Source organism: Nestor notabilis, unplaced genomic scaffold, assembly GCF_000696875.1.
Source record: "Nestor notabilis isolate BGI_N333 unplaced genomic scaffold, ASM69687v1 scaffold2107, whole genome shotgun sequence".
Classification (NCBI taxonomy): Eukaryota; Metazoa; Chordata; class Aves; order Psittaciformes; family Psittacidae; genus Nestor; species Nestor notabilis.
The window spans coordinates 1,131-27,082 of NW_009936702.1; the positions used below are offsets into that span (position 1 = coordinate 1,131).

Below are 25,952 nucleotides of genomic sequence, written 5' to 3' on the forward strand. Positions count from 1 at the left end.
CTCAGTAAGGAGGGCATTCATCCCTTTTTAAGGTAAGTAAGCAATCAGTAAATACACCATTTCATCCAAGATGAAATCATAGAATCATAGATGAGTAATACTCTTCAACTTGGTAAGCCTTTTAGTAGGGAACCCTCCTAGTAGAAAACCAACCAATCAAACTGCAATACACATGAAATGTGGTAATTATCAAGCCTAGTCAGAATTTCTGATCTGCCAGGAGTCAGAGCTGAAGACGTGCTGCAGAAGTGCTGCTTTTCCTTCCCCAGCAGGTCAGTGGAATCAGTCACTGACAGAAACACGTATGAAGTATTGCAACAGTTAAAAGGATCACCTGGGCAAATAGGATAAGTCATTCCCTTGTGCCTGTTTACAATATTATAAAGAGTTTATTAAACATTAAAGTCAGGAAGCTTTTGAAGACAGTTTTAGACAATTCACTGGTAAGAAAGCTACTCAGCCGAAATGCTGACTGCTCTTCTAGCTTAGACTAGTGTAGTTTGGAAACAAAAAAAGGTATTAGCATCAATAGTGCTAGCTTAACTATGGCTGGCAGTGGCTCAAAGCATATCGTAACGGTTATTCAACAAGTAAGGGTATATAGAGTCCCAGTTTCACTCTCAGCAAAAAGGCAGACACAGGAACATAGTAGCTGGAATCTCAACACACAAGAGTCCATACTGCAACCTCAATTCCCCTTTCAATCTCAGAGATTTTTTCCACATTACATAGAATAGGATCATGCAGCTTCACAGGACTTATTTTTCCCCCATTGCTTTCAGAATCCAAATATAGCACAAGCCTCCTTCCTGCATCACAGATTCCCATCCCTCAAAAGCCTCATGCTATGCCAAAGAAGACCTAGGAACAGTCTACCCTTGGCACCCACACAGGAGCTTTCCTCCTAAGTCTGGGCTCAGGTAGGAATGCAAGATCCAGGAGCATTTTCATTAAGCATGTGAAGTGCAGCACAGGGACAGAGGTCCCTTCTGGGCTGATCAGCCAGCAGAGCTGAAGTTCTCTGGAGCTGTTTGGAGAAGTTTCAATCATTTACATAAAGGCAAAGACAACAGCTGTGCTTGTAAAGACAGATTCCAAAAAAACAGAACTACTAGAAAACGTACTCTTTAAAAGACATTTATTTTGGCTTCATGGTTACAATTAAGTCCATTTATGCTTACAGTTAGATTGTTCCCAAATATTTCATATCTCACCATGTAAACAGTGCATTCTCTATCAGTCTGGTGTACAAGAACTTTATAAAATACTGATTAAGTGACTTTTTCTTCTGTACACTTTTTGGATTAGTTCATCAAGATCACTTAAAAAGGCAAATAGGTTAATTGGCAAAAAAGTGTTGTTACATTTTTTAATATATTAGTACAAAATGGCACAAAAGGAAAAAGGTTGTTTTAAAGGCTATACACATCAAATGTCTTAAACAGTTTGAATCAGTTCAATTGATTTCAACTTCATTTCAAATACCACTCTTGAACTTGGAATTGAACTTGTAAGCTTCTTTTCTTCAGCTGTATGAAACACCTCACATACTACTTTGGATCTGTTCACAGAAACCGAATCACAGCAGTTTCAGAACAGTGACATTCAAGTGCAGTTAGGAAGTTGGGAACTTCTATTCTTCCCAGTAAGCCTAAGAATTCACAGAGTTTATTTTCATGTAGCCAAGCTCATTGATGCACACTTCAGATGCAAAGATACCAGACGTGTGCACATAAAACACAATATTTCTTAATGCAAGAACTGAAACAAAAAAAATCTGCATGATTACATCATCCACCCTACCTACCTTTGCAGGAGGCTTCCAGGCATAAACATGCTCAATGCCAGGTATAGAGATAAATGAAGCATCTAAAAGATTTCAGGCAAACTGAAGGTTTAATTCAAAGACTTCAGTTATAAGGGAGATATCACACCAACTTCAGCAACCTACATCTTATTTTTGAACCACCCATATCAAATGGGCAGGTGAGTAGGATGGAAAGTGAGCTAGAAAGACATTTCTAACTTAAAAATAAATTCTGAGACGTGAATTCATTGCCTCAAGCAACAATTCAGGAGTTTGTTTTGGCAGCAACATTTAGCAGTATCCCAAAAGATAATTGCCTGTCCCATCAAAACAAAGTATCAGGATTTTGATTAGCCCCCTAAACCTTAAGAGGTTTTTATGTTTAAGTTAACGGAAGTTTATGAATTTGTTTTTTTTCTGGTAAGACAGCACCCACATCCAAGAGGGCAGGCAGTTATACTGATGGTAGTACTGAGAATGTTACTTCTCATGTTAAAACAATAAGTCTTATAAAAAAAATAAGTGTGATGAAGTACAGGACTATTATTTTACACAGCTTCACGATGAACAAACCATGATTAGGAATTTCCTTTCACAATTTAAATACCAATTACAATGCTTTCTCCAGAGACTTACTTGTAGCTAACCATAAGATAATTCCAAGAATCAATACTCCAACTGCAAGTATAACAATGAGGATGCACATCTTCTTTCGGGATCTTTGCTGCCAATAGAGCAAAAAAAACCAAAAACCCAAGTTGATTGAAAACTGCAACACCACATCAGAAGACTATTCAAATGCTTGTAAGGTCCTACTGCTTGAGCAACCTAACTAAATTGTGTCCTTACTAATGCGTCATATAAAGTTGTTCAAGAAAAAAAGGGCAAAGTTAGCCACAACTTACTTCATGGCTATATTATTCAAGAAAATTATTTCAGTGGTATTTTCTGGCATACATAATAAACTAATGAAAGAGAATGCAGAAACATAATGAATGGATATAATTAGAACACTGATGGAAAGAAAACGCGAGAGAGCAGGTGACCATATACAGAGGAAAACAGCCAACCTGCACAGTAGAGGAGGTAGAAATGCTCTGTTAGAAAAAAAAAATAATTTAAAGGCTGTTAATGTATATGCAGAAGGAGACAACAGACTGCAATTTTAGACTTCTGGGAGACTGGCTTTGCATCTGCTGACAGGGTTATTTCAAAGTTGTTTTTGTCAAGTGCAATATGCTCTTCAAAAAACCCAACACGCATAAAAAAAGAAAAACAAACAAACAAATAAAAAAAAACATACAGGTCTGTAAATTGAGATACCAGAGCACCCAAGACTAGCAGCAGTCTGTCATCCTTTATCTAAGGTTTATGGAATCCAAAGGTTTCCTTCACAGCAGGAAAGGAAATCACAAGTGGGTTTCATAGGCTTTTGCTGATAGCCAAGGGGTAACAAACACTCAAATCTTGGGATTCCAGGCCACAGCTGCAGAAGCAAAGCCAGGCTTTGCTCTACTTGGCAGAGGTTCTTCTGCCTGGGTGTTTTTTCCTGAACTTTGTTAGTATCATGATAGGAGCCAACCACCATACTTAATGTGCCAGTTACTGTCACCTAGAATACAGTTCAAGGATGAATCCACTCCTTTCCCTCGCTCACTTCTGAAATCAGCAGGCAATCCTTCAGACATTTTGTCATTGATTTACTATGCTGGCTAATACTAACACATTAGAGGATTTGATTTTATTTAATTTTTTTTAAAAAGGGGGGGGGGGGGGGGGGGGGGGGGGCAGGGAGAGAAAAGTCCAAGAACTAACTCTGACTTAAGAGGGAAGATTTACTACTAATAAGATTATTTCTAATAAGTTCCAAAAATGTTATACAGAAGTGGCAGTTAAAGGTATTTAAGAGGCTTTAAAAAAAAAAAAAAAGTTGGAGATTTTGAAATAGGTTTTTAGCATCAGAGTAGCAATTAAAAGAAGCTGGATATATACAGCTTTGAGAAGATTTCAGGCAGCAAAAATCAGTACTAACTGGCAGCATCTTCAGAAGACTTCCCTGCCTATCTTCCCTAGTTATCTTTAGAGGCTTGCTCTCTACATACAGGAACCTTTTATTTCTTGAGCTATAAAAGGAGGGGTTTGTTTGCTTGGGGGTTTTGGTTGGTTGGTTTTGATTTGTTTTTTAAGCAAAGCTATAACTCCCGGTGCTCTGAAACAGCCTGGCTAATTTTACAGGAAACCCAAAGCTTTCAGAGGTTACTGACTTTTGTTTTATAGTGACCCAGAAGTACCATGGTAGCCTAACAAACTTTTAAGTAAGTCTCCAAGCCTTGAGGAAATCTAAACTGCAGAAGAAAGTGGAAATCAAGACTACTGAGAAAGGACAGTTACACACAACTGGCAGTCGGCACTGACATTACCTGGTAGTCTGCTGCTCTTGACAGCTGCTGGTTTGCTTGCTGCACATGTACATCTGCATTTTCCACATTGGCTTCTATGCTGTCTTTATTTTAAATGGGAAGAGTTAAAAATTTTGGTCAGTCATAACCCAGCCAAAGGTTTGGAATGCTGAAATACACTTGAGAGCATGTGTAATAGCTGCCCCCCAGCTGCTGGTGTCTTCATCAGTACAGTTTTGTACCTTGATTTATGGAAGTTTGTCCCATGCTATACTTATGAGGTAGAAACTTTCACTACTTCAACTTTTTTCTATTTTAACCCCCCCATTTTTACTTGTCCTCCAACTTCCTACTGACTACCCTCTGCTCAGAGTAAAAAAGTCCTAAAGTGTATGAAATCAGAGGCTTAGCAGCAGACTCAGAAAATGTATTTTCCAATCACATTTCTTTAAAAGAATAAACCTGCCTACATGGAGGGCAAAGCAGGAACCTTATCTGAATCTGCTCACTTTTATCATTAGTTAATACAGCAAAACTGCCGATATAAACTCCCATTTTAGGTATGAACAGTTCAAAAATCTGCTTTTAAGAACATTTTACACACATGAAAAACTACATAATTATTTAAACAACATTTTAAACACACTTTCTTAGTGTATTCCCAGTCATCTCAGTCAGTCTGCCCATTATTAGGTTGCACCTGGTTTGCTTTAGCACTGATATTCTCAATACAGGAATTTTTACAGCAAAAGGAAGTTCTACGCTGGTGCTCTCCAAAGAAACAGAATAAAAAATTTTCGGAGAATGTTTCAATTGGACTTACCTATCACATCACCTTGTTCATGGATCATCATTCCTAGATCTTTAAAAATTTCATTGATGTCCATAATATCTGCCTGCATTGACACAACCATTGCATTAATTGACATAACATATTCTAATATCTCTGTACATTTAGATACAAATATAGCTCCCCTTCCTCCTGAGTACATATCCATGACTTTTTACACTAAAAGATAAAAAAAAAAGTTTACTTGGAAGTCTTTTTGGTACTACGAGATCAAGTTTACCATAATCAAACTGCCTGACAATAAGTATGCGCACAAAGTACACTTCACGTCTAAAACCGGACCTCTCATTGCTGAGGGCTTGGATACACACATACTTTTATTAGTTTAACTGAAGGGATAGGCTCATGACAACTTTGCTTAAACGCTACCCATTTAAGACAAATTAATAAAGGCATATCCAGAAAGTATTTTGAGTTAGTTTTAGTACACCTATTGAACTAAACACACACAAATTTTGTAAGCACCACAATTTACAGAAGTTACCTATATAATACGGCTAAGCTATTGCACCTATATTACATTATCCTATTACCATCTGGTTATAATGAAGTAATAGATGCCATGTTACTGTCCATATGATCTCTTCTTAACTAATGACTGATAAACGTTTAGTTCAATTCACTGTAAATTAAAGTATGGGTGGCAAGGAAGAGATTACTGAAAAATTTATAGATATTATGGATTTTACCACACGCATGAGCAAGAATTCCTGACAAACTCTAGTTCCAGCATCTTTCTTACTGATGGTAGAGATGGATTTTTCCAGACTGGCTGGAAGAATTCATTTTGCCTTCACAGAAGCCTCTTGCTATCAGTATTTCATCCCACACGACAAGTTTCTTGTGTAGCTTACATCTTGTTTTTAAATGTTTTAAACTTTTTGACAAGCTCTTAATTACAGAAGTTTGAATGAAACAGAGTATCTCTGTATTTCCAGGAAAGTTCAGAAAAGCTGCCTACAAAACGAAGATGTTGAACAATATATTAGGAATGCCTGAGAGGAAAGGCATAATTTTGCTACATTTATATTCACTGTTTAAAAAGGTTGTGTGATAGGACCACTATGATGAAAAAAAATTGAGTTTTTTTTTTTCCAATCACATGAGCACTCCCTTATTCCATAACTGAACCACTGAAGTTAAACACCATATCACAACACAGCTTTCATACAGACGAGTTCTAATGCACATTTCACATCTAAAGGCAATATTTGTAGTTTTGAAGGAAAAACATACACCCACAAACAAATCCTAACTCCACAAGATTTATGTCTGTAATTAACGCTCATGCCACTATAAAATGTTTTTTGCTTTGGAAACATTAAAAGCATATTCTGCTGTAAAAGCACTTGTACTTACCTCAAGCTGCCTAATGGAAGATTCCCTCTCCTGAATAAGACGGAGATCATCTTCCGTAATTTCTTCATCTTGCACTTGTGCCTGGGGTTGACTATCAAACAAAAAAATCCCCACCCAGAACAGAATAGGCACGGTGAAAAACCACTCAGAAGAATAAAATGACAGATAAGTACATAGCACATACTTTACATTATCGGTTAACAAAATGTGAATTTTTACCCTTACCTGTCTAGCTAACAAGGTAAAAAAAAAAGGGTCTAAGTCACCCCTTCTGTATAGGAAACTGCCACTGTAGCAATGCTGTACGTAACATTCAGCTAGCTATCTGGAAATTCCAAGTATAAATACAAAGGCAAAGTTTACATCCATCTGAGGCAAAAAAAAAGCAGCCAACAAAAAAGAATCTGAGATTGAGAAGCAGTTCTCAGAGAGTATGAAAGCAATGGGAGTTCCCAGTTAACACTGGACCCTTATCACAACCTAACAGTTTTGCTCTATTCACAGGGTGGACTCTGCTTACCTAAGTTTGGGTCTCAGTCCATATACAGACTTAGGGCAGCTTGAGGAGATGACTAAAGCTGAAGCATGGGGAAAAAAGGGGAGATGCGAGCCATTCTTTTTCTTCCCACCTATCCCACCAAAGCCTCTTCTCTACACTTGCCTTATGGAAAAAAGTCCAACTAAACAACCTTTCCCAACTCCCTCTACAAAAAGGCGATTGATCAGAAGAAATACTTTAAAAATAAATTGGCAGCTGGCTTCTCTTCAGGCCATTTATTATTATGAGCTAGGTTAAGACTTATCAAGAAATTCAGCCTACCTGTCCCAAGAGACAAGTGTTCCTTCTCTGTAGGTATCTTCAGGAGCACCACCCTACATGATCAGTGTTTAAAAGTATAAATAAAACATTATGGCCCTGAAAAGAGCACTGTCAGCATTTCTATAATGAGTCAATATTACAAGGTTTATAGCAAGTCAACTTCTTACCGAAACATGATTTAACATGTTCTCATCCTGATTTTGCTTTATGCATGCATAAAGCTGAAACACAAGCAAAACCATTCAGCTCAGTAACTGCCTGCTAAAATTTACAAGTACAGCAATGTGTATTTGGCATGGTGTGAAAAGGCAAAATTGATACGCTAACAAGGAAAAGCTCAACATCTCAAGCTCCTCAGATTTCTCCACTTTATTACTGCATAGAAATCTGGCAAGTGATTCTTGCCTGTAGGAAAAATCTGTTGGTATCTAAAGGTCCAGCAAAAGCATTTTAAAATCTAGTAAAACCTGCATTTTCAAGATTACAGCATGAACCTGGGGACAGTTCATGCTTTGTGTAATAAAGGCAAGGAAAAAAATATTGGGGAAGCTGGATTTGTTATTACAACTTATTTCAGCCTTTACTATACAATCACACATATAGCACACATTCTGCAGTATCTGGAGTCATGTATGAGCTTTTGTAAGTAGCAGTGTGGATGCAAGTTTGATATAGAACACCAACACCATTGTAAACAGAGTATAATGGCACATTTTCCGATACTTACAGACACCCTTGAGCTGGCTCTTACTCTGGCTACAAAGTCTTTTTCTTTCTCAGCAGCTTGCCTTTGGAGTCTTTGGAAATTTGTTAGTGCTGTGGTGAACTCCCCAACAAGACGGTCTTTCTGTATTTTTCTTTGACGCTATAGGAGAAAAAGTTTTACCAAGTCAAATGAGCTCAGGCTTTTCAAGGCTCTGACATTTCCAGGCTACTCCATGCTAAGCTATATATTCTTGTTTGTTTGTTTTTCTACATAGGTGTAATGGAAAGCTGTCTACAAAATCATTTGCAGCTGCATGGACAAACCTTCCCTCTGAGATCACAATTTGAAGTATTTAAAGAGGAAACCAACATTTTTATTTTAGCAGCTGGAAATGACAAATGGGAAGGAACAAGAAAGCTTCTACCTTCCTTATTATCTGCTGATTATAAAACCTACTGTTTCAGTGTGAAATGTTTTGAACCTGTGGATGCTAAAATATGCAAAGGTGATTGAATGGGGGGAAGGGTGCAGGAAAGAAAGAACATGGCACTTTACATGTATTTTACATAAATGCTGGAAATACATATTGAGCTGCATCCAGAAGTGGGTTCACATGCCCCCTGAAGTGCTTACGAATTGGTACAAAAATACCTGTTTTAACCTTTCAGGCTTTTTTTTAATTATTATTATTTTCTAAGAATGTAGGGAAGGAAAGAGAAATACTGGGCACTCAGGAGAGGCTCCGCATTATTTCCCTAAACGCATACATTACATCAACCCTTCCTTCCACATTCCTGAAAGGCTATAATTTGATGTTCAGCAATCTGTTATTTATGCATTTCATCAGGAGGTAGCTTTGATGAAGATGCTCATGATAAAAGGACTAAAATTAAGCAGTAAACATCTCACCACCAGCTTTCCAGCTCCAAGACAGAGAAACCATTAATAAATAAATAAATAAATAACCCAAACATGCTTTGCCTGAACTAGAGGTTATACATCAAGACCAAGTTTTAACACCTCTATTAGAAGGTGACAGTTTGACAGGATGGGCACACATGGATCATGGCCTGACATTTGTATTTAGCATTTCAAGGCAATTCATTTTCCTAAAGGCTCCTTGGTAACCAGCCACTGACCAGGCAAGTTGTCTGAATGACAATAACCTAAACGCATTTTCTGGGATGCTGTTGCTCTTCCCTTATTTAAGCGACAGATTTTGCAAGAATATGCAACCATACAGACAGGAGTGTGCTAATGACAACAGCCACTTCACACGTTACCTCCTGATGAGATTTTACACAGATCTGGGACAGAAGCAGATTAAAGACTTTACACATTGTTTTAGTAACAACTCTTGCCTACCCCTCTTAAAAAAGGAAAAGCCTGTGCACAAGACATAGCACATATGCTGACCTGAGTGATATATGTACTGTGCATATTCAAATTATTTGGACCGTGGGTGAAGAGCACTGGCCACCTGCCCTGATTCCGTGACCCTGGAAGCAGTCAGAGTGCCCACAGAGTCAGCATCACTGCAACAGATTACAAAGTGCCCAGCTACCTGAAATCACAGGCACAGGGCACTGCCTTGATTCCTACCATTTCGCAAACTACCTCATTCCTGATACATAAAAACAACTTCGGGACAAGTACAGACTGCAACAGTGTCCCTGTTGTACAAATATGTTGACTAACTAAGCAGTGCTTTGAAAGCCTGGTGAGGAGTACAAAAATGGGCATGCAGAACTGAAGTCACTCAAATACTGTACATGAGCCAACATGATAGTCAAACAAGGCATGCTCTTTGGTTTTATACCTGTTCACTTGTTGCAGGCAATGATCCAAATTCTTTAATGTGTTTGTCAGTTTCTTTGGCAAGCTGGTTGGTGTATTGCTGCTTCTGCTGCCTAAAACCAAACACAAAGTTTCATTAGAGACCACTGGGTTACTTCATTTGAATTTCACTGATTCTCAGAAACATAGCAGTACTAAACACTGCTTTTAAAGTGCACAAAGCCATCTTTACTCTTTTCTTCCCTGTAAAGGTGTGACACCACAGATTCCAGGTGGAACAGATGATGGAGAAGGTGTGTTCCTCAGTGTGACAGCATCATTACTCACTTTTTAAAACATGCTTTCATAGTCCTTTTGAGGCTATCAGTAGTTGGAAACACCTGGTCATTTCCAAGTTCAGAATAACTACAGAAAACACCATGAAAGCTTAACAAAGGAGATCTATATTCTCCCATGATACAATAGCTGTGAACTTAGCTGAAAACGTCATTATTTACTAATAGCTTTACTAGTGGTTAGAAAGAAGCCTGTCTTCAACAGCAGTGCCTTTTTTTTTTGCGTGTCTCTTTGCTTTTGATGTTATCACACACTCCTTTACCAATCTTCATATTTATTTCCTGGAGCAACTCAAATTCTTTATCTGCTTCTGCATCCTCCTCTCCAGTGTATATAAAAATGTTTTATCCAAAAAGCTGTTAGCAAACAATCAACAGAAATATTAAAATAACCAAATAAGTCTTCAGATACGTACCAATGTGAAAGGAAAGGCCAAATGTCCAAGCAAGTAAAAAAGGGACAGATAAAAACTCAAGAAAGCTTACTATATATACTTTCATAAAAAGACTGGAATATGTCTTTCACAACAGTTTCTGTCCTGTTTAGTCGTGAATTTATGCCTACATTCTGTCTGGTTATTGCATAAACTGTGCATGTTGATCTTCACCTATTCAGAGTCTTCACTAGGATATCCATGGTGGATTGCACCTGACTAACGTTATGGGCCCTGAACTTGGGCTATTACAAAGCTATCTGGCTGTTCACACAAAATGAATGTGATGCCTGTGGTCCAATACACACCTCCTACTACTATTCAGTGGCCACACTTCAGCACTAACCATGCTGAAAACTGCCAACTTTCTCACCCACAGGGTTAGCACAACATGTCACTTATGTGCATTTATGATCCCGAGATTAATATGGTAAAGGAGTTTAATGGAAAAAAATCATACCGGTTCATCAGACTAGGAAGAGAAGGGGAGAGCAGCTGGCTGTCTCTGTTAGTGGCATACCAATGTAAGTCCACCTTCACGTGACTGAACTACAGCACAGCATCTACCTTGGAGCCTTATTTCACTTCTACTATGTTAGTATTTCTGGTACATGTTTATTTTGTAACATTATCCCTTACTGTAGCTTTCATCACTTAAAAAGACATTCCCTTCTCTCCCCAAGTATCAGCTCTCACAACTCCCCCTCCCCAATATAATCATTACCTTGTGAGACTTGGACAGATTTGAAGAGTTGTCTGGAGCAGAGGGTATGGGTGTTTGTTTTTAAACAGTGGTATTGTCCTGCCACTTTCCCTTGGCTGACATACAGCACAGGTTTTACACATGTATTATACCGCAGGCAGTGTACATGGGCAGAACAGCTGGCTCTAGTTTACAGACTACTGAAGATTAATTTTAAAAGGCACATCTCAACATTTAAGATTCAAGTATTTCTCTATCCTTGCCTTTCTCGAGATCAAGCACTCTGCCTAACAAAAACTCCACCTCAACACCTACCAGGAGACTGTTTACAATGCCAATGAAATTAAACGTTTTCATGTGAAGTACTCACAGCTGTTGCCTCAACTCAGGCGTGTCCTGTGGTGTTCCAAGCTGATGTAGTATTCTTTGTATTTCAGCAGCTGTTTGTGAAGAGGAAGAGCAATTTTAATGGGGCATGGATAATTCCCCACTTAATTTTATGCATTTTTGCTTGACAAGTCTAAAGACAAAAAAGTTGTCAGAAACTGATACTCAAGAGTTTTTCATCCTACTACAAAGACTCCACTTAAGAAGTCCCACAACAGCTAGTGAATGGTTTTTGACCAATCATAAGCCCAGGGCTTCTTAGAAAAGATAGGTATACATTCAACTGTCTAGGCAGAAATAGATAATTTAAAGAACAGTTAAATTATAATAAATATAAATCAGGCTTTTTAATATTAATTTTTAAAATAAGCAGCAAAATTCTTATTCTGGTTTAATCATATTTTGCACATGTAATTTTGGAAAGCTACCTTAAAGACTGCCATGAGATTATCATACATAAATCTTTCAGAACCAGTGCACTGATGAAGAGACAGCAACAAAGGATATAGGGGCTTAGAGTACATAAAAAAATTATTTGGGTGTCCAGGTTTAAACTGTAATTTTGAAATCCTTACAGTTTTAAATGTGCAATACAAATCACCAATGATTTTTCAGTGTATTTCATAAAATATATTAGTTTTGAACTGGAAGAAGCAGCACATCATCTGAGTCTTATTTTCAGCTTAATATATTTAACTGTCACATGAGAAAGCAAGGAAAAAAACAGACAGTTCAAGGATATGCAGTTTATCACATTGCAAAACTAATATCCTTTATGTGCTTCACCTTGATTTAACACCTTCACATGTTCTAAAACAAAAGAATACATATGCAAAATAATTTCTTTTTGCTTGACCTCAGCTAGGAGTAGACTTGTCTTCCTTGTATTTCTGTGGCCCTCTCCAGGCAGACTGGTATACCACAGTCAGTAGAAAATACGATGGTAGGTTATTATGTGGGATCCTCAGTTTGTATATTTTTTTCCTAAACACAGTTAAATTACAGTAAAAGGCATCTCTAAGCAATAAGAAAACCTTCAAACAAACAAACATAAAACCCCAGTATTTTTCCATACACTGTGGAAGAGATCTGTAACAGAGAACTTAATAAGGAAGTTACCCATGTCAAGCATGTAGATAGAACTGGAATTCCTTAGCAAATTTTTAGTAAGACTATTAATTCTAATTCTTGTTTCATAACAAGTCTCCAGTGAATTAGATAATATTGGATTTTCTACACTGCTTTACATAATGTCCCAATGTCAACAACTGCTAAAGCCACAGTACCTTCTATACATATAGCTATAGCACCTTCTGAGCACACCCAGATAATGAAGACATCAGAAAAAAAAGGGAAAGTTAGTATCTAAGCTTTTCATGAGATAAAAATCAAATACTTCAGATTTCTTTGGGGGAACTGAAGGGACACAAGCTACTAAAAGAATTACTGGAGGGAACAGCAGTGTCAGATGGGTTTCACACAGCATGTATTTTAATTAAGTTGAAAAGCAGCAAATCATCAGTGAAGACTTTGGAGTTTTTCCTACAGTTGCCCCCTGCCACAAGCACCAGCCCTTCCCTGCATAGTGGAGGCCTCCTGCCTGCCAGGACCAGGCAACTGTCTGGCCCATCACACTTCTCCTGGGCACCTGGTGCTGGTCACAAGTACTGATAAACACAGACTTCGGGCAATTCAGCCTTCTTTTTATGTTCAGTGTAATGCATTGTTTTAACAAAACAAAAAGAAGATAACTGCTTGGTATTATCTGCAACCGTGGCGGAGACAGCTGGGTTTATTCAGCCTAGAGAAAAGAAGGCTCAGGAGAAACCTTTTCATCTTGTTCCAGTATTTTAAAGAGTGCCTAAAAAGAAGATGGAGACTCCCTTTTTACAAGGACTCACACGGAAAAGATGAGGGTTGATGGGCACAAGTTAATTCTGGGAAGATTCTGACTGGACACAAGAGGAAAATTTTTCACAGTGAGAATAATCTCCCCGGGGAAGTGATGGATTCCCCAGCACTGGACACTTTTAAGATTCAGCTGGACAGAGTGCTAGGACATCTAGTCTAGGCCATGCTTTGCCTAGAAAGGTTGGACCAGATGATCCTTGAGGTCCCTTCAACCTGATGTTCTATGAATCTAATATCTATAAAACTGAACATAAATTATCCTTTGCTTTTTCCAAGGCACTCTCCCCTCTAATTCAAGAGCAAAAATGCTCAGTGATTCTATATGTACTTTTACAGGGAAAGTTAAAAAGAACCAACCAACCAAAACCCCAAAACCAACAAAAAGATCCCCCAACCCAATACAAACGGCAGGCACTGTCAACACCTGTTCTGCAGACAGAAAAAATTCCTGTGTCCTACCGCCACCTAGAGATACATTATTTAACTGCAAATAAAGAAAATACAAGTTTTTGGTTTAATTTTCTGAAACAAAGCCTATACTTACAATATTTGCATTCCCAGTTAGATACATGTCCATCTTCTAAAACTGAACACAAGTAGATAACTGAGGGGAAATTAAAAGCCAGCACCGTGTAGCTGGTCAGTCATACAGCTCCAGGCTGAGGGAATTTCATCCCAGTTCAGGTCAGGATTCAAGAATGCAGCATAAAATTAAAATACATTTTACCAAGAAGTCTATTAAGTTTGCATCAGCATCGCAAAATTCTAATAGGGATTCAAATCTCAAGATGAAAAAACACCAAAAAACAATTAAAGGAAAAAAAAAACCAACAACTAAACAAGGCACAGATTTTTCTGGGCTTCCTGTAATTTAGCATTTTCCACCCTAACCTTTCACAATAAGGATATGATTCAGAAAAAAAAAATAGCATTTCTCTTCTAATTTTTTTGTTCATGTGAAGTACACTTCATATTAAACATGATTAAGTTGTATACAGGATAAAAAAATACATTTCTTTATAGTCTTCTGGTTCTTTTGATTTGGATTATTTTTTTAACAGATTTCTTACTGTAGCTACTACTCCTTCAGACATTTGATATAATATTATACATATGATCACAAAACCGCCTAAACCACAGACATTTGTCCAGACTCAAAACCTCATACAGCTTTACCGATAAAAACAAAACTTGAAATAGGTGGTAAGACATTACCACCTGGATCACAGATGTGTCTTGTTCCCTCCCATGTATGCACAGAGATCTTGCAGAATTTGATTCAAAGCTTCAAACCTTCTTAGATAAAAGTCAATATCCCTTCCTTTCCTCGAGGGAAAAGCAGGGTAGCTTTAGTCTCTCCTCCTGAAGGTTAAACTGTAGAAACACCTCTGCTGGCTCCTTCTACTGCCCCATTTGGGAAACAAGCAGGGAAAGGATCTTGGCACTGAAATGGAGAGAGCAAACCTGCTGAAAACCTGGGATTACTTTTCATTAAGCAAAGATCCCTTATTTCCCAGTTTCCCTGCTGACAGTGTATTTATAAGGGTACTGTCTCCCTTGTAACCAGCTTTTTGCCCCTGTGCAGGAAGTTTGTGCTGACACATCAAGGTACCTGGCAACTGCTTTGGTGCCTTTCAATCCATCAGTAATGTTCAAGTGTGACGGAGAGCCAAAGGCTTAGGCCCAACTCATGAAGTCCTAGTTTGTTCTGGTAACATACTGGTAACAACGAGGGACCAAAGATCAGAGCACAGTTCTGATGGGTTCCTAGGTTACCTCACCCTTTAGGTATTCACCCTTCTCAATTCTTCTAACTTCCAAGGAGCTTTAAAAGACAGGAGTAATATGACTACCAAAGGTCCCTCTTGGGCATTACCAATCCTGTAACAGAGCCTGACTGGATCTTGTGCATGATTTTAATCCATTTCAGTGCAAAGTCTGACACTTTAACTCAGGTTCCTTGGGTATGTACAGCTAGCTGCTGGACTTTGTTCAAGAGTTGCAGAAGGGCACACACTGTGTGCATGCAGGTGTTCTGCACCAGTCACCAGGATATGGCAACAGCTTCCATCAGAGGCACGCAATCTCCTGCAGCCACTTCTAGACTGAAGATCAGGTTAGATGTTTGTATATAATGAAGATCCACAGCTCCTTCAGGGCTCATACTGCAACTCTGCAGGAGCAGCACCTTGCCAGCTGTGGGCTGGCTATGAGTTACCAGAGAAGGCAAGTCCCCACTACAAACTGGGCAGTGCAGGGATCGTGGTACATGATACTATGCAAGCAAAGACCATTTTCTCCAAGCAATTCCTATCTCACATACAAAAGAAAATAATCTCACTTTTTCCACCTGGAAAATTAGTCTTATATTAGAAAGAAGCAATACTGCATTAGTAAGAAGACTTTTCACTTGTCTTCATGACATTCCCGATCTAGAAAAGTCATAATACATAACTATCAGCTGATGAAAGGTATTCGGCTACTCTCAGGTCTGTCACATGCTCAGAAACAGGTCAGACATGGTTAATGATGATCCAGAGAAATAATTAAGACCTAACCTGAATTCCTACAGAGAGAACTATTTAAGACTCAGCTCATGTTTGCTTTTACTTAGCCAAACAGTTGTTCCATTTCCAGTCAATTAAAGCTCTCCGTCTGGGGGGTGGGGGGATGGGGAGGTGGGAAAATGAAAAAGAAAAGAAGGGTGCACAGAAAAAAAATACTACCTCATATAAAAGTCTGCCTTTTCTCCAAAGGAGTTACAGCAATAACAAGATTCACAGTGGAAATATTTGTATTTTTTAATAGGTAGGAGTATTTGAGAACCATGTTCCTCCAGATCTACAATACATATTATTTTTTCCTTAGATTAAAGCATATTTCATATACTGGATCAGACACTGTCCTTGCTTAACAGCTGGCTTTTAGCTGACCAGGAAGAAGAAAGTTTCATCTTCTTTCTCCTCATCTTTCCGTGTTTTTTAGCTGGCTCTGCAAGGCTGTTCCATTACCACAAGTAAATCCATGTCCATGTAACTGCTCCTTGGACATGAAAATGTTTAAGATCACACAGGAAATTTCGAACTTAAAATAAAGATACAAATAAATTAACATAATGAAGACCAGAACAAAAAAAAACCAACAAAAAAACAAACCAAACTTTTTGCCTCTAAGAACGTGGGAGCAAACAGTATTATCCCCAACTGAGAATCAGTAATCACTGTACAGGCTGTTACACCACAGTACTGTTGCAGAATAAAAGGTGAAAAAGCCCCTTCAGCTGATGTTTGAAAGGCAAAGAACTAAGAGGAGGGAAATGAAGAAAGGACTGTAGGTCACCCACCTTCTCTGGCAGGACTGGGAAGGTCCAAGTACCACATTCATCCCTAGCATGGGACAAGGGAAACTGAAGATGATCTTTGTAACTCCAGCTACAGAAGAGAAAGTTTCCCAGGTAACTTGCAATCAGCTGTCTTCCTATCTTAACCTCAATTCTATTTAACATTTGGAAAAATCAAACTTTAAACCCTCCAGCAGCCATGACCAAGCTTGCTGCAGCTTTACAGCTGGAGAGTGACATCAATCAACCCATAATCCAGAGTACTAAAAACGAGGCCACAACATAGAAACATGAAACTGGGGTAAAAAGTGTGAATGCTACTTGTTACCACTTTGCAGGCTGGAACCTCACTTCTAACTGGAATCATACAGGATCATGTTATAGCCATCCAGCTACAGTTTCCTTCAGTGCTACAGTCCAAGCCAGACCCACCACCTTGCCCAGTTTCATGAAGCTTCGGTCTAATGCTTCCACAGGAAATGTGGCACCCACTGGCTATGCATGGAAAAAACACCAATAGCAACATGAGTAACAAATACCAAGGCATTGTACTGCAAAGGACAAGAACCAGACAAGCAGGCAGAGCAAGTACAATGAAACCTGCTGTTCAGAACAGCAAGGCCTGGGACCTGTCATGGGAAGGAGTAGCAAAGCAGCATTCCAACCAGCAGCTACAGCTGCTCCTGAACACTAGCAGTAATGGTGAAGATTTCCCCTCATGCCACTAATCTTTTACTTAAAAAGGGACATAGAGAATTTTAGTCACTGCCTAAAGTTCACAGGACTAAAATGAACAATGGGGATTTAAAGCCATTGATTTTCAGTCATATTCCTAGTTCCTGAACACAAACAGAATAAACAGAATCAGCAAAGCATTCCTTTGTGGCACCAAATGCAGTCTGCTCCACGTGAGGCTCAGGCTCAGCTATGGCTTCATAAGGCAAATGAGCAGCAAATACACCACCAGCACAGTCACTATTTAGAAATACTTCATCAGAGACCTTACATGCGCTGCCACCGGTTGGGTAACTATGAAGAAACTTCCTAGTTGTTTCCAGCTGAACAAGTGAGTCAACTGCACATCCAGTTGCAGATTAAGTTGTGTGGAATCTAATAAACTTCAGAGTCACTTCAGAGCAGGTTACTGGAATAGAAGAATTACTTGTAAAAATTACACCAGATCAAACTGCTTTTGTCTGGGGACAACAGACTTCCTCAATTTATTTAAATTCAATTCAATGGGTTTTCCTTCTGCACATCAATAGAGGGTACTTGACTAAAGATTGACAGATTGCAGAAAGCATACCTGGATCGATGTTTTATAAAAGCCGTTGCACTTAGCAACCTAAGGTACTTGCAATAGATTCAGCAGATTGACGTTTTATGTACATGCATAAGCTCCTCTTTAAAGCTACTAGCATAGTTCACACTACAATTTTAAATAAATCACAATGCCACAGTGCTAACTCTACTTTAACCAAGGGTGACAGTTTACTAGAGGAATCAAATCTAGGACACCAGCCAATAGACCCCAGCTTAGTAAAAAGCTCACCTAATTGGAATCAAGTGTCTAAAAATGTCAGTAATTTGGTTTTATTTGCTTTATTCTGTCTTAACTCAAAGTATAATACTAATTACTCTAAAATAGGATAACGTATTAGCACAGAGAAACAGAGTAACTGAAGTGTGTGGGGAAGGAGGAAATAAAAGGAAGATGGTGGTGAAGAATGTCCTCAGAACTCTAAGGACTAAAGACTCATTAAGCATGGAAGAGTGGGAAAATATCAAGTCTTTTACCCTTTCCTGTTGGATTTTATTAGAGGTTTGAGCATTTCTGAATAGAATCATGCCCCCAAGTGACCAGGAACGCCACTGACAATGCCTCGAGTTCAGGATCTGCCTTCAGTTCTTTTAGTGCTGTTGTAATTATTCCATGCTAGCGTTCTATCATCTGCAGTGGCCTTTCAAGGACACTATGAAGTGGGATTGAAGTAGTGCCTGTTCTTCTAATGTGGGTGTAGAGCACACTAAATACACATTGTGTAAATGCACAATAACTGATCATGTGATGAATGCTGATCACTACTTGCTGATCACTACCGCTCAGCCAAGGGGAAGTGACTAAATCAAGTTACAATCACTTTTTATTAATATCTTAAAGTGTCTGTGGTAACTCCGTGAAGTGCAAAAGTCTGAACTTTTCTCTAAAGAATACCAGTAGCTTATTAAATTACGAAAATGGCACATGATTCTGCAGTAAACAGCAATTGAACAAACACCATAAACCCAACCCACCTACATAAAGAAAGCCTGTTTTTCAAGAGGTCAGATCATTAATACAGTAAGCTCTTTAGTCCCCACCTTGCCCAGACTAGTTAACTAAGGCAATGCAAAACTGTGTAGGACAAGGAAAAAAAAAAAAATCTGCCTTTTCTGCCCATACCGACATAGATAGCATGCTAAGGTGTACATGAAAGACCAGTTTTTCACTCTGTTCTGCTGCTAGCAGTGTCATCCACATAAGACATTGTTTCATATGTCAATTTCCATAGAACCAAAACATTTTTAATTAACAACACAAAATGCAAAAAATATAATAATTAACAACACTCTCCAAATTCATTAAAAAAAAGAAACAAAAAATCTGTGAGGCATACTACTTTAAGAATATCTGCCACTTTACACAGTACAAAGCCCTTAGGAATAGCATGCAAATAATTCATGCTTGACCTTTTCAGAAATAGTTTATTTCTAAAAGAACTGTGGGCTTCATGACCTCACCTCATTTACAAAGACCTGAAATATCTGAATTTCTTCTTCTAATATACTCCATATGTAAATTTCAACTTGCATGTATCAGATTCAAGTTCAATTCCTCAGCCTTGGAAAAGCCCAGAAAAAGGAATATGGAGGACTGTAAACGGTGCTTAAAACCCCTAAATAACTAGCCTTTTCCAGGTCTTACTGAAATTCCATCCTAAATCCAAGAAACCTTCTTGACAACAGCTACAATAATAAGAAAGATTTGTTCCAACTAGTATATTCCCACAGTTAAATTCTAGTTAACTGCAGCTGGCAATATCATTGTTAAAGGTCTCAACAAACTCTGCTTTAAGCCTATTTGCTTTAAAACCACACCTGTACAAAACTGCACTTTAAATATAGACAAAACAGAATTTTGCTTTCATATGGGTTCAGATTTCAACACCTCAGTGATTTCATTTACTTTTCACTCTCCCATCTGTATCCTTCTCTAGCTAAAGAATAATCATGCGAATCTGTTGGTATTACAAACAGTGGCAGACATAGTTTTTCATCAATGTTTCATCCTGTTTTAGCTACCTATCAGGCTTAAACCACAATAAAAAGGCACATATCAGAACTCTAGTATTCTTCAGGGCTTAATCTATGTTTATGACTTTCTACAGTTACATAAATGAAAGTCACATGATTAATGTCATTCATCTTCCATTTTAACCACATCCAGTGAAAATACCAGCTTATAGAAAACTTGGGATGCAACAGAAATTGGACTAACTCACTATCACATGACAGAGGGATCTCTGCTGGCTGAGGCTGACCTTCTGAGAATGCGCTCTATATGAACTGATGTTTGTACTACCTCAATGAAAGTCAAGAGACCTTATGAGAAAGGATCTCTCAAAGCCAAGCAGACTCCCCATAGCAATATGCGGATTGTGGCTACTGAATTTTATTCATTTACTTATTTAATCTTGCATTATGCAAAATAGATGTTTCTCCAGCTGGGCTGATTATCAGTGTGTGCGAACAAGTCAAATACCCTATCACTGACCTTTCCGATAGTGAGCAAGGGTAGATTATGCCATTCTTACTTCACAGCCATCACTGCACAAACTCCTGCCACAATCTTTATAAACTGGAGGAGCTGGGAAGGGAGAGGTAGGAAGGGAATATGGATGCCTCACTTCAGTTAGCATAGTTTCTGTAACTCTGAGTATAGTTAGCAAAGCAGAAATTTCTAAAACTTAAAGATTGGGTTTACTTCATCTAAGCCAGACTTTGTTCTGTGTTTCCAAACAAAAACCAGCATTCTAAACTGTTTCTAAACCAAACCTCCCAAAGCCTGGCTTAAGATGCCAGTGGAGGCATGATAGTTACCTATCTAGGCTGTATTGTTCTTGCTTTCTTCAGGGACTGCACTGAGTGACATATGCGATAGCTACAAAGAAAATATTACAAGCAAAGCAAAACAAAGGTATATAAGTCTGCTTCCTCGATGACCCATGCATAGGAGAAAGACTAGAGAAGTAGTATGTAGGCAGAGGAAAAACCACGGCTGGCTACTACTTCTTGCACTTTCCGTCAGAGACACAAGTTAAATCTTTCCATCTGAGCAGGAAGCCCCTACTCCTCTAACCATATCCTTCCTACCCTTACAACCATGGAGTTGTCCCTGTAGATGAATGCAATTCCTATGTTGCTCCCTCTTGGGAACATCTTTTTAAATAAAATGCTTTCCCTTGTTTTGCTTCACACAGAGAATCTAATCTTTAACATGCAGAAAACTGTCAGATTTCAAAGAAATGCTCCCCCTCACCTTCACAGTTTTAAGAAGTCTGAAATTAGCATATTTTAAAGCTTTTCAATTTGGTTTTTGTTTGCTTTACTTATTCTACTTTCATCTTTACAATTTGTTGAAACATCAGATACTCTATTGTACAATTTGTTACATGCTCTTCAAGAAGAAGGGAAAAATACAGGAGGTAAAAAAGAAGTCACAATATGGACTCATACTCTAATCCTACTAGGCATATCCCTAGTATGATAAATTAACACGCCTGGTAGAAATACAACTTTGTAAGCAGGCAGGACTTGTTTAGCTAAATAAATAAATAAATATTTTGCTAGTTTATCTTGCTTCTGTGCATCACGCTCGTTACTTGTCTATTCAGTTCCTGTAAACAAGTGACCAACAGGCAATATTTCCATGAAACATTGAAGGAAGGCATTGAGATTTCTCTCAAGTTAATAGCAGCTGCCATTAAGCTGCCATGTAAGTGAAAGTGCAACAAATGAAACCCAGTTCTGGAACTATTGCTCCTTCAGTAAACATTGATTAAAACACCTTGATAATAAGTTCTCCATCTGAAAGCGCAGACAGGTTGGAGCACTACACCCTGAGTCATTCTTTATATTCTGTTCTCCCTATTTCTGTCCTTCATATTCAGAAAGTTAGAGACAAACCTCAACCACCTTTAAATTCATATTTCAGAAGTCCAACACAATGTGTGTGATCTTGTTTTATACTCAGATAAAAGATAGGCCTAGAATGAGAATTACAGTTACTTTGGATCAGATTCCAGACAGACTTTCAAACCTTAATCATAAGTTTTGTTCTAATAAGACAGAAATTTAGCAGCTGCCTAAGTCTAAGAGGTACCAAAGCTCTTTATACACTTCTTTGGTTTTATTACTTAAATCTGAAGTTTCCCTAGCTGTTTGCAGATCTGCTTCTCATCATTGTTAACCCAGACCCAAAACCAAACCAGAGAGACATGGCTTGCAGGCATCACTGACCTCAACAAGCTCCAGCACTCAATGCTGCAGCTCATTCAAGCACATGTGATTCAGGCTCCCCTGGTTTTACAACACTGCTCAAAGACAGTCACATGGATTCTCAAAAAATGCTAGGAGTAGGTCTGAGCGCCTATCTGTCCTGCTCCTGCCTGTGGCCTGCTGCTCTACATTGGCTGTTAAGAAGAGCCTTAAGTTTTGAAATTCCAGCTGCTCAGTGGAACACTTCTAACAAAAGTCATGGAAAAATGCTACGCAGACTAGTTCCCTAAATCTCAGTTCAGAAGTGTCGCTGGCAAAACACGAGTTTCAGGCTGAGGAAAGTAGACTCTATTCCCTAGATGTTGCTAAGTGATGTTATAATCACTTATTTCTGCAGAAATGCTGAAAACGTGAGGGAGAGTAGTGATGCTTGTTTAAAGAACAGCTGAACGAACCTTCTTTTCATAGAATGCTCTCGGGTTTGGAATCCCAAACATATATAGGTGCCCTCCTGGCTTAAATTTCCAAGAGAGCTCAGACTGCAGACAACAGTGTACACTGCTTCCCGTTAGCTAGCACAATTATACTGTCAAGGTCCTAAAAATGACCCACTAACACCTTCTCCTCCAAAGAAATAGCCCACTACAGGTAGCACTGTAGTAGTTCACCAGCAGTTCAGGCATGGCATAAGCAATTCACAACTCTTTAAGATATCTTCAGTATAACAATCAACTGCATAATTGGATCAACAAACAGATCCATAAAATCTGTTTCAAATCTGTTCTTTAAAGTTAAAAGGGTGCTAAGCTAACTCCAGCTGTTACTCCATACACATACACAGGTCCACTCCATTAACAGAGAACAGCCCCAAAATAACACTAAATTGCAACTGATTTAATTATAGAAGTAGTATGCTAAACCAGCACAGAGATAAGCTTTGCTTGTCAATCAGTTATAGTGGGTATATAAACTAGAAAAAAAGAGTATTAATATAAGTATTAATACAACAGAAGCACCACATTATTAAATGTGAGCTATTTAATCTACGTATTTAATCTTGTATGTGTATGGCATATTAAAAAGTTGATCAAAAAAGAGATCAAATTTATTACTTGGAGGGTGCGTGTGTGTAATAATTCAACCTTGAAGAAATGTTATAGTAAAGATTGTTGCTCTGACCAATGCTACTTCCTATAAAACTGGTGTATTATGAAACCCCAGCAGCACAGTGTTGTCTAATATAGGAAGTTGTTCTTTATTTCTCCCACAAGTTAAAAGGCCAGCTTCAAGCTGGAAAAGCCAGCTTTCAACTCATCTTTATTTCATCTGTATCTCTGTAGTAGTATTCACATCTTGCTTGAATTTTCGAAGAAGTATGAATTAGATTTGAAGGCCCCGTGAAATGGTTCAGTGATTTGAAATGAAACTTTCTTACTCTATTAATCTCACTCTGAAAACAAGTATATCTACACAACTCCAGGTTAACCAAGAAGATTTCAAATTAGTTGAGAAACCTCACAGATGCTAAGCATTTCTGGACAGAAGTGCAAAATCAAATCAAGAGCTTAAAAGGAAAAACATGGATTCTGGGTCAAGATGCTTGTTTCTTTCCCCATCCCTCCATAACCAAGATCGTAAATTGCAGTCTAAGATATACCTGCTCAGCAGCTGACTAGAACTATAGGTCCCTAAGCTTGTAGGTTTCTCCTCGTCTGACCTGGAAGTTCCCACAGTTCACACCTTTCACCAGAAAGCTGGACAGGTACTACACACGGGAACAAAATAGGGAAGTGTATATAAGCCCTTAGAGAGCTCAGTCCAAGAAATATGTTCAGCATATCAACATGTTCAAGATCCCCATAAAATCTACCAATGGGGAATGGACTACAAGAATAACTGAGTGGTTACGGTTCAGGAAGATCTACACAAAAGTGAGGAATGGAATCCAGCTGTGTACTGTCCTAAAAAAGTGCTTGGCTGGAGTGTCTGAAGGCAAAGCACCGGTTTCTGAAGGCATGCAGCAGTGGAGCCAACAGAGATTTGGGCTTGGATCTTGGAATGGCAGAAGCACTTGTCTATTGCTCAGACTTCTCAATTTCAAATAGGAAAGGAGAGCAGGACTACAGGCAACCCCTGTGGCATGTCTCCTCCCTAGGCTTGGGCAGTTTGCTTTTAGTACTCCTTGTTTGTCAAAAGGGGAGGGAGACACAGAAGCAAGAGAGGAGATGGAAAAGGCAGGATGAGACTAAGGACTACCTGGTTATTATGTTCAGCAACTCTCTTCACAATGCTCCAGTTTCAACCCCTGCTTTCATTTTATGTTTTCACCTGATAACTGAGATTTCTTTTTTACATCTTGGAGTCTCATCTCTCTCAATCTGTCTGTCACAGGTTGGCAGGTGTCTGGAACACTGAGTGAATTGACTGAGCAGATTCTAAGAAATACAGCAGAAGGGCTTTTACAGAGCCAGTTTGTCAATTTTAGGTTGAGGAAATACAACCCTCATGTACAGAAGCATTTCAATAAAGCAAAATTGAAATTCCTGTCTGTTACAATTGAAATTCTTTCTGGAAGAAAATATAAAATGTAGCTGGAAAAATAGGCAAACCCCAAGTATGCCATTCAGCTGTGCTACAAATACTACCTCCTAGAACTTGTCTTGCAAAACAAAATCTAAGTTTTTATTAAAGCTTACTTAATTGATCATAATTAATTTAAAGTTGTAATAATAAAATACCCATTTCTGCATGCACACCACATCCTGCACAACATTGAAAATATGCATGTCAGAACCTAGCCATATGCTGTTCATGGCTAGCTCCCTTCTGATGAACAATATACTTTGTGTGATTTGAGAAATAAAGTTGTATTTTCTTTACACACACATGAAAAACATAATGGAAAATGGAAGGAAAGGAAAAAGGACTGAAAACCCCAGCAGCCTAACTTAACTTGAACACCCCAGTTAGGTATCATAAGTCTAAGTTCAGGTATTGAAACTTGCACAATCTTATTTACATATCTAATATGTACTTCAAGGGTAAGCTGCAAGGCCATAGCTTCTGTCCCTGCTAAACAAATCGAGCTCAAGTAAATATTTAATGCAGTCCTTGCTCAGCAAACCTCTCAACAATCTTAAGGTTCCACACAAATGGCCAGAACAAAATTGGCTTTTTACCAGCAGCCATCTTACTAATTATTTATTCATTTGGTGAATATAGAGTGATCTTATACTTCACCAAGACAGATCACACTTAACCATACAGACGAAAGACTGGATCTGCTGCGTGGGGTGCCTCAAACTAACCAAACGAGCAAGTGAAGTCAGAGAGTGAATTCCCATGAATGAATCTGAGAAAATAACCTTGAATGGGGCACACCACCATTATTAACTTTCATATAAAACATTCATAAATGCAACTTACAGCATTGCGTGATCTTCTGGATGTTAGAAGTTATACGTTGGGCTAGCTGATTAGGATCCCCAAAACCCGCACTGTACGACATGGCTGAGTAGATTCGCTGTCAAGATCATTCACAGCAGGAACAAGTCAGACAGTCTCCA

General features: G+C 38.5%; 1 protein-coding gene across 1 annotated transcript; it reads right to left on the reverse strand.

Annotated features, from left to right (window-relative positions):
- Positions 1-1,841: 1,841 nt before the first annotated feature.
- STX7 (syntaxin 7) lies at positions 1,842-25,952 on the reverse strand. Its single transcript, XM_010018452.1, has 9 exons — positions 25,813-25,952; positions 11,581-11,650; positions 9,761-9,851; positions 7,963-8,100; positions 7,236-7,288; positions 6,416-6,506; positions 5,030-5,102; positions 4,228-4,310; positions 1,842-2,531 (listed from the first exon to the last, which is right to left on the reverse strand). The coding sequence occupies exons 1-9, from the start codon at positions 25,892-25,894 to the stop codon at positions 2,418-2,420; spliced, it is 795 nt and encodes a 264-aa protein (XP_010016754.1). The 5' UTR covers positions 25,895-25,952; the 3' UTR covers positions 1,842-2,417.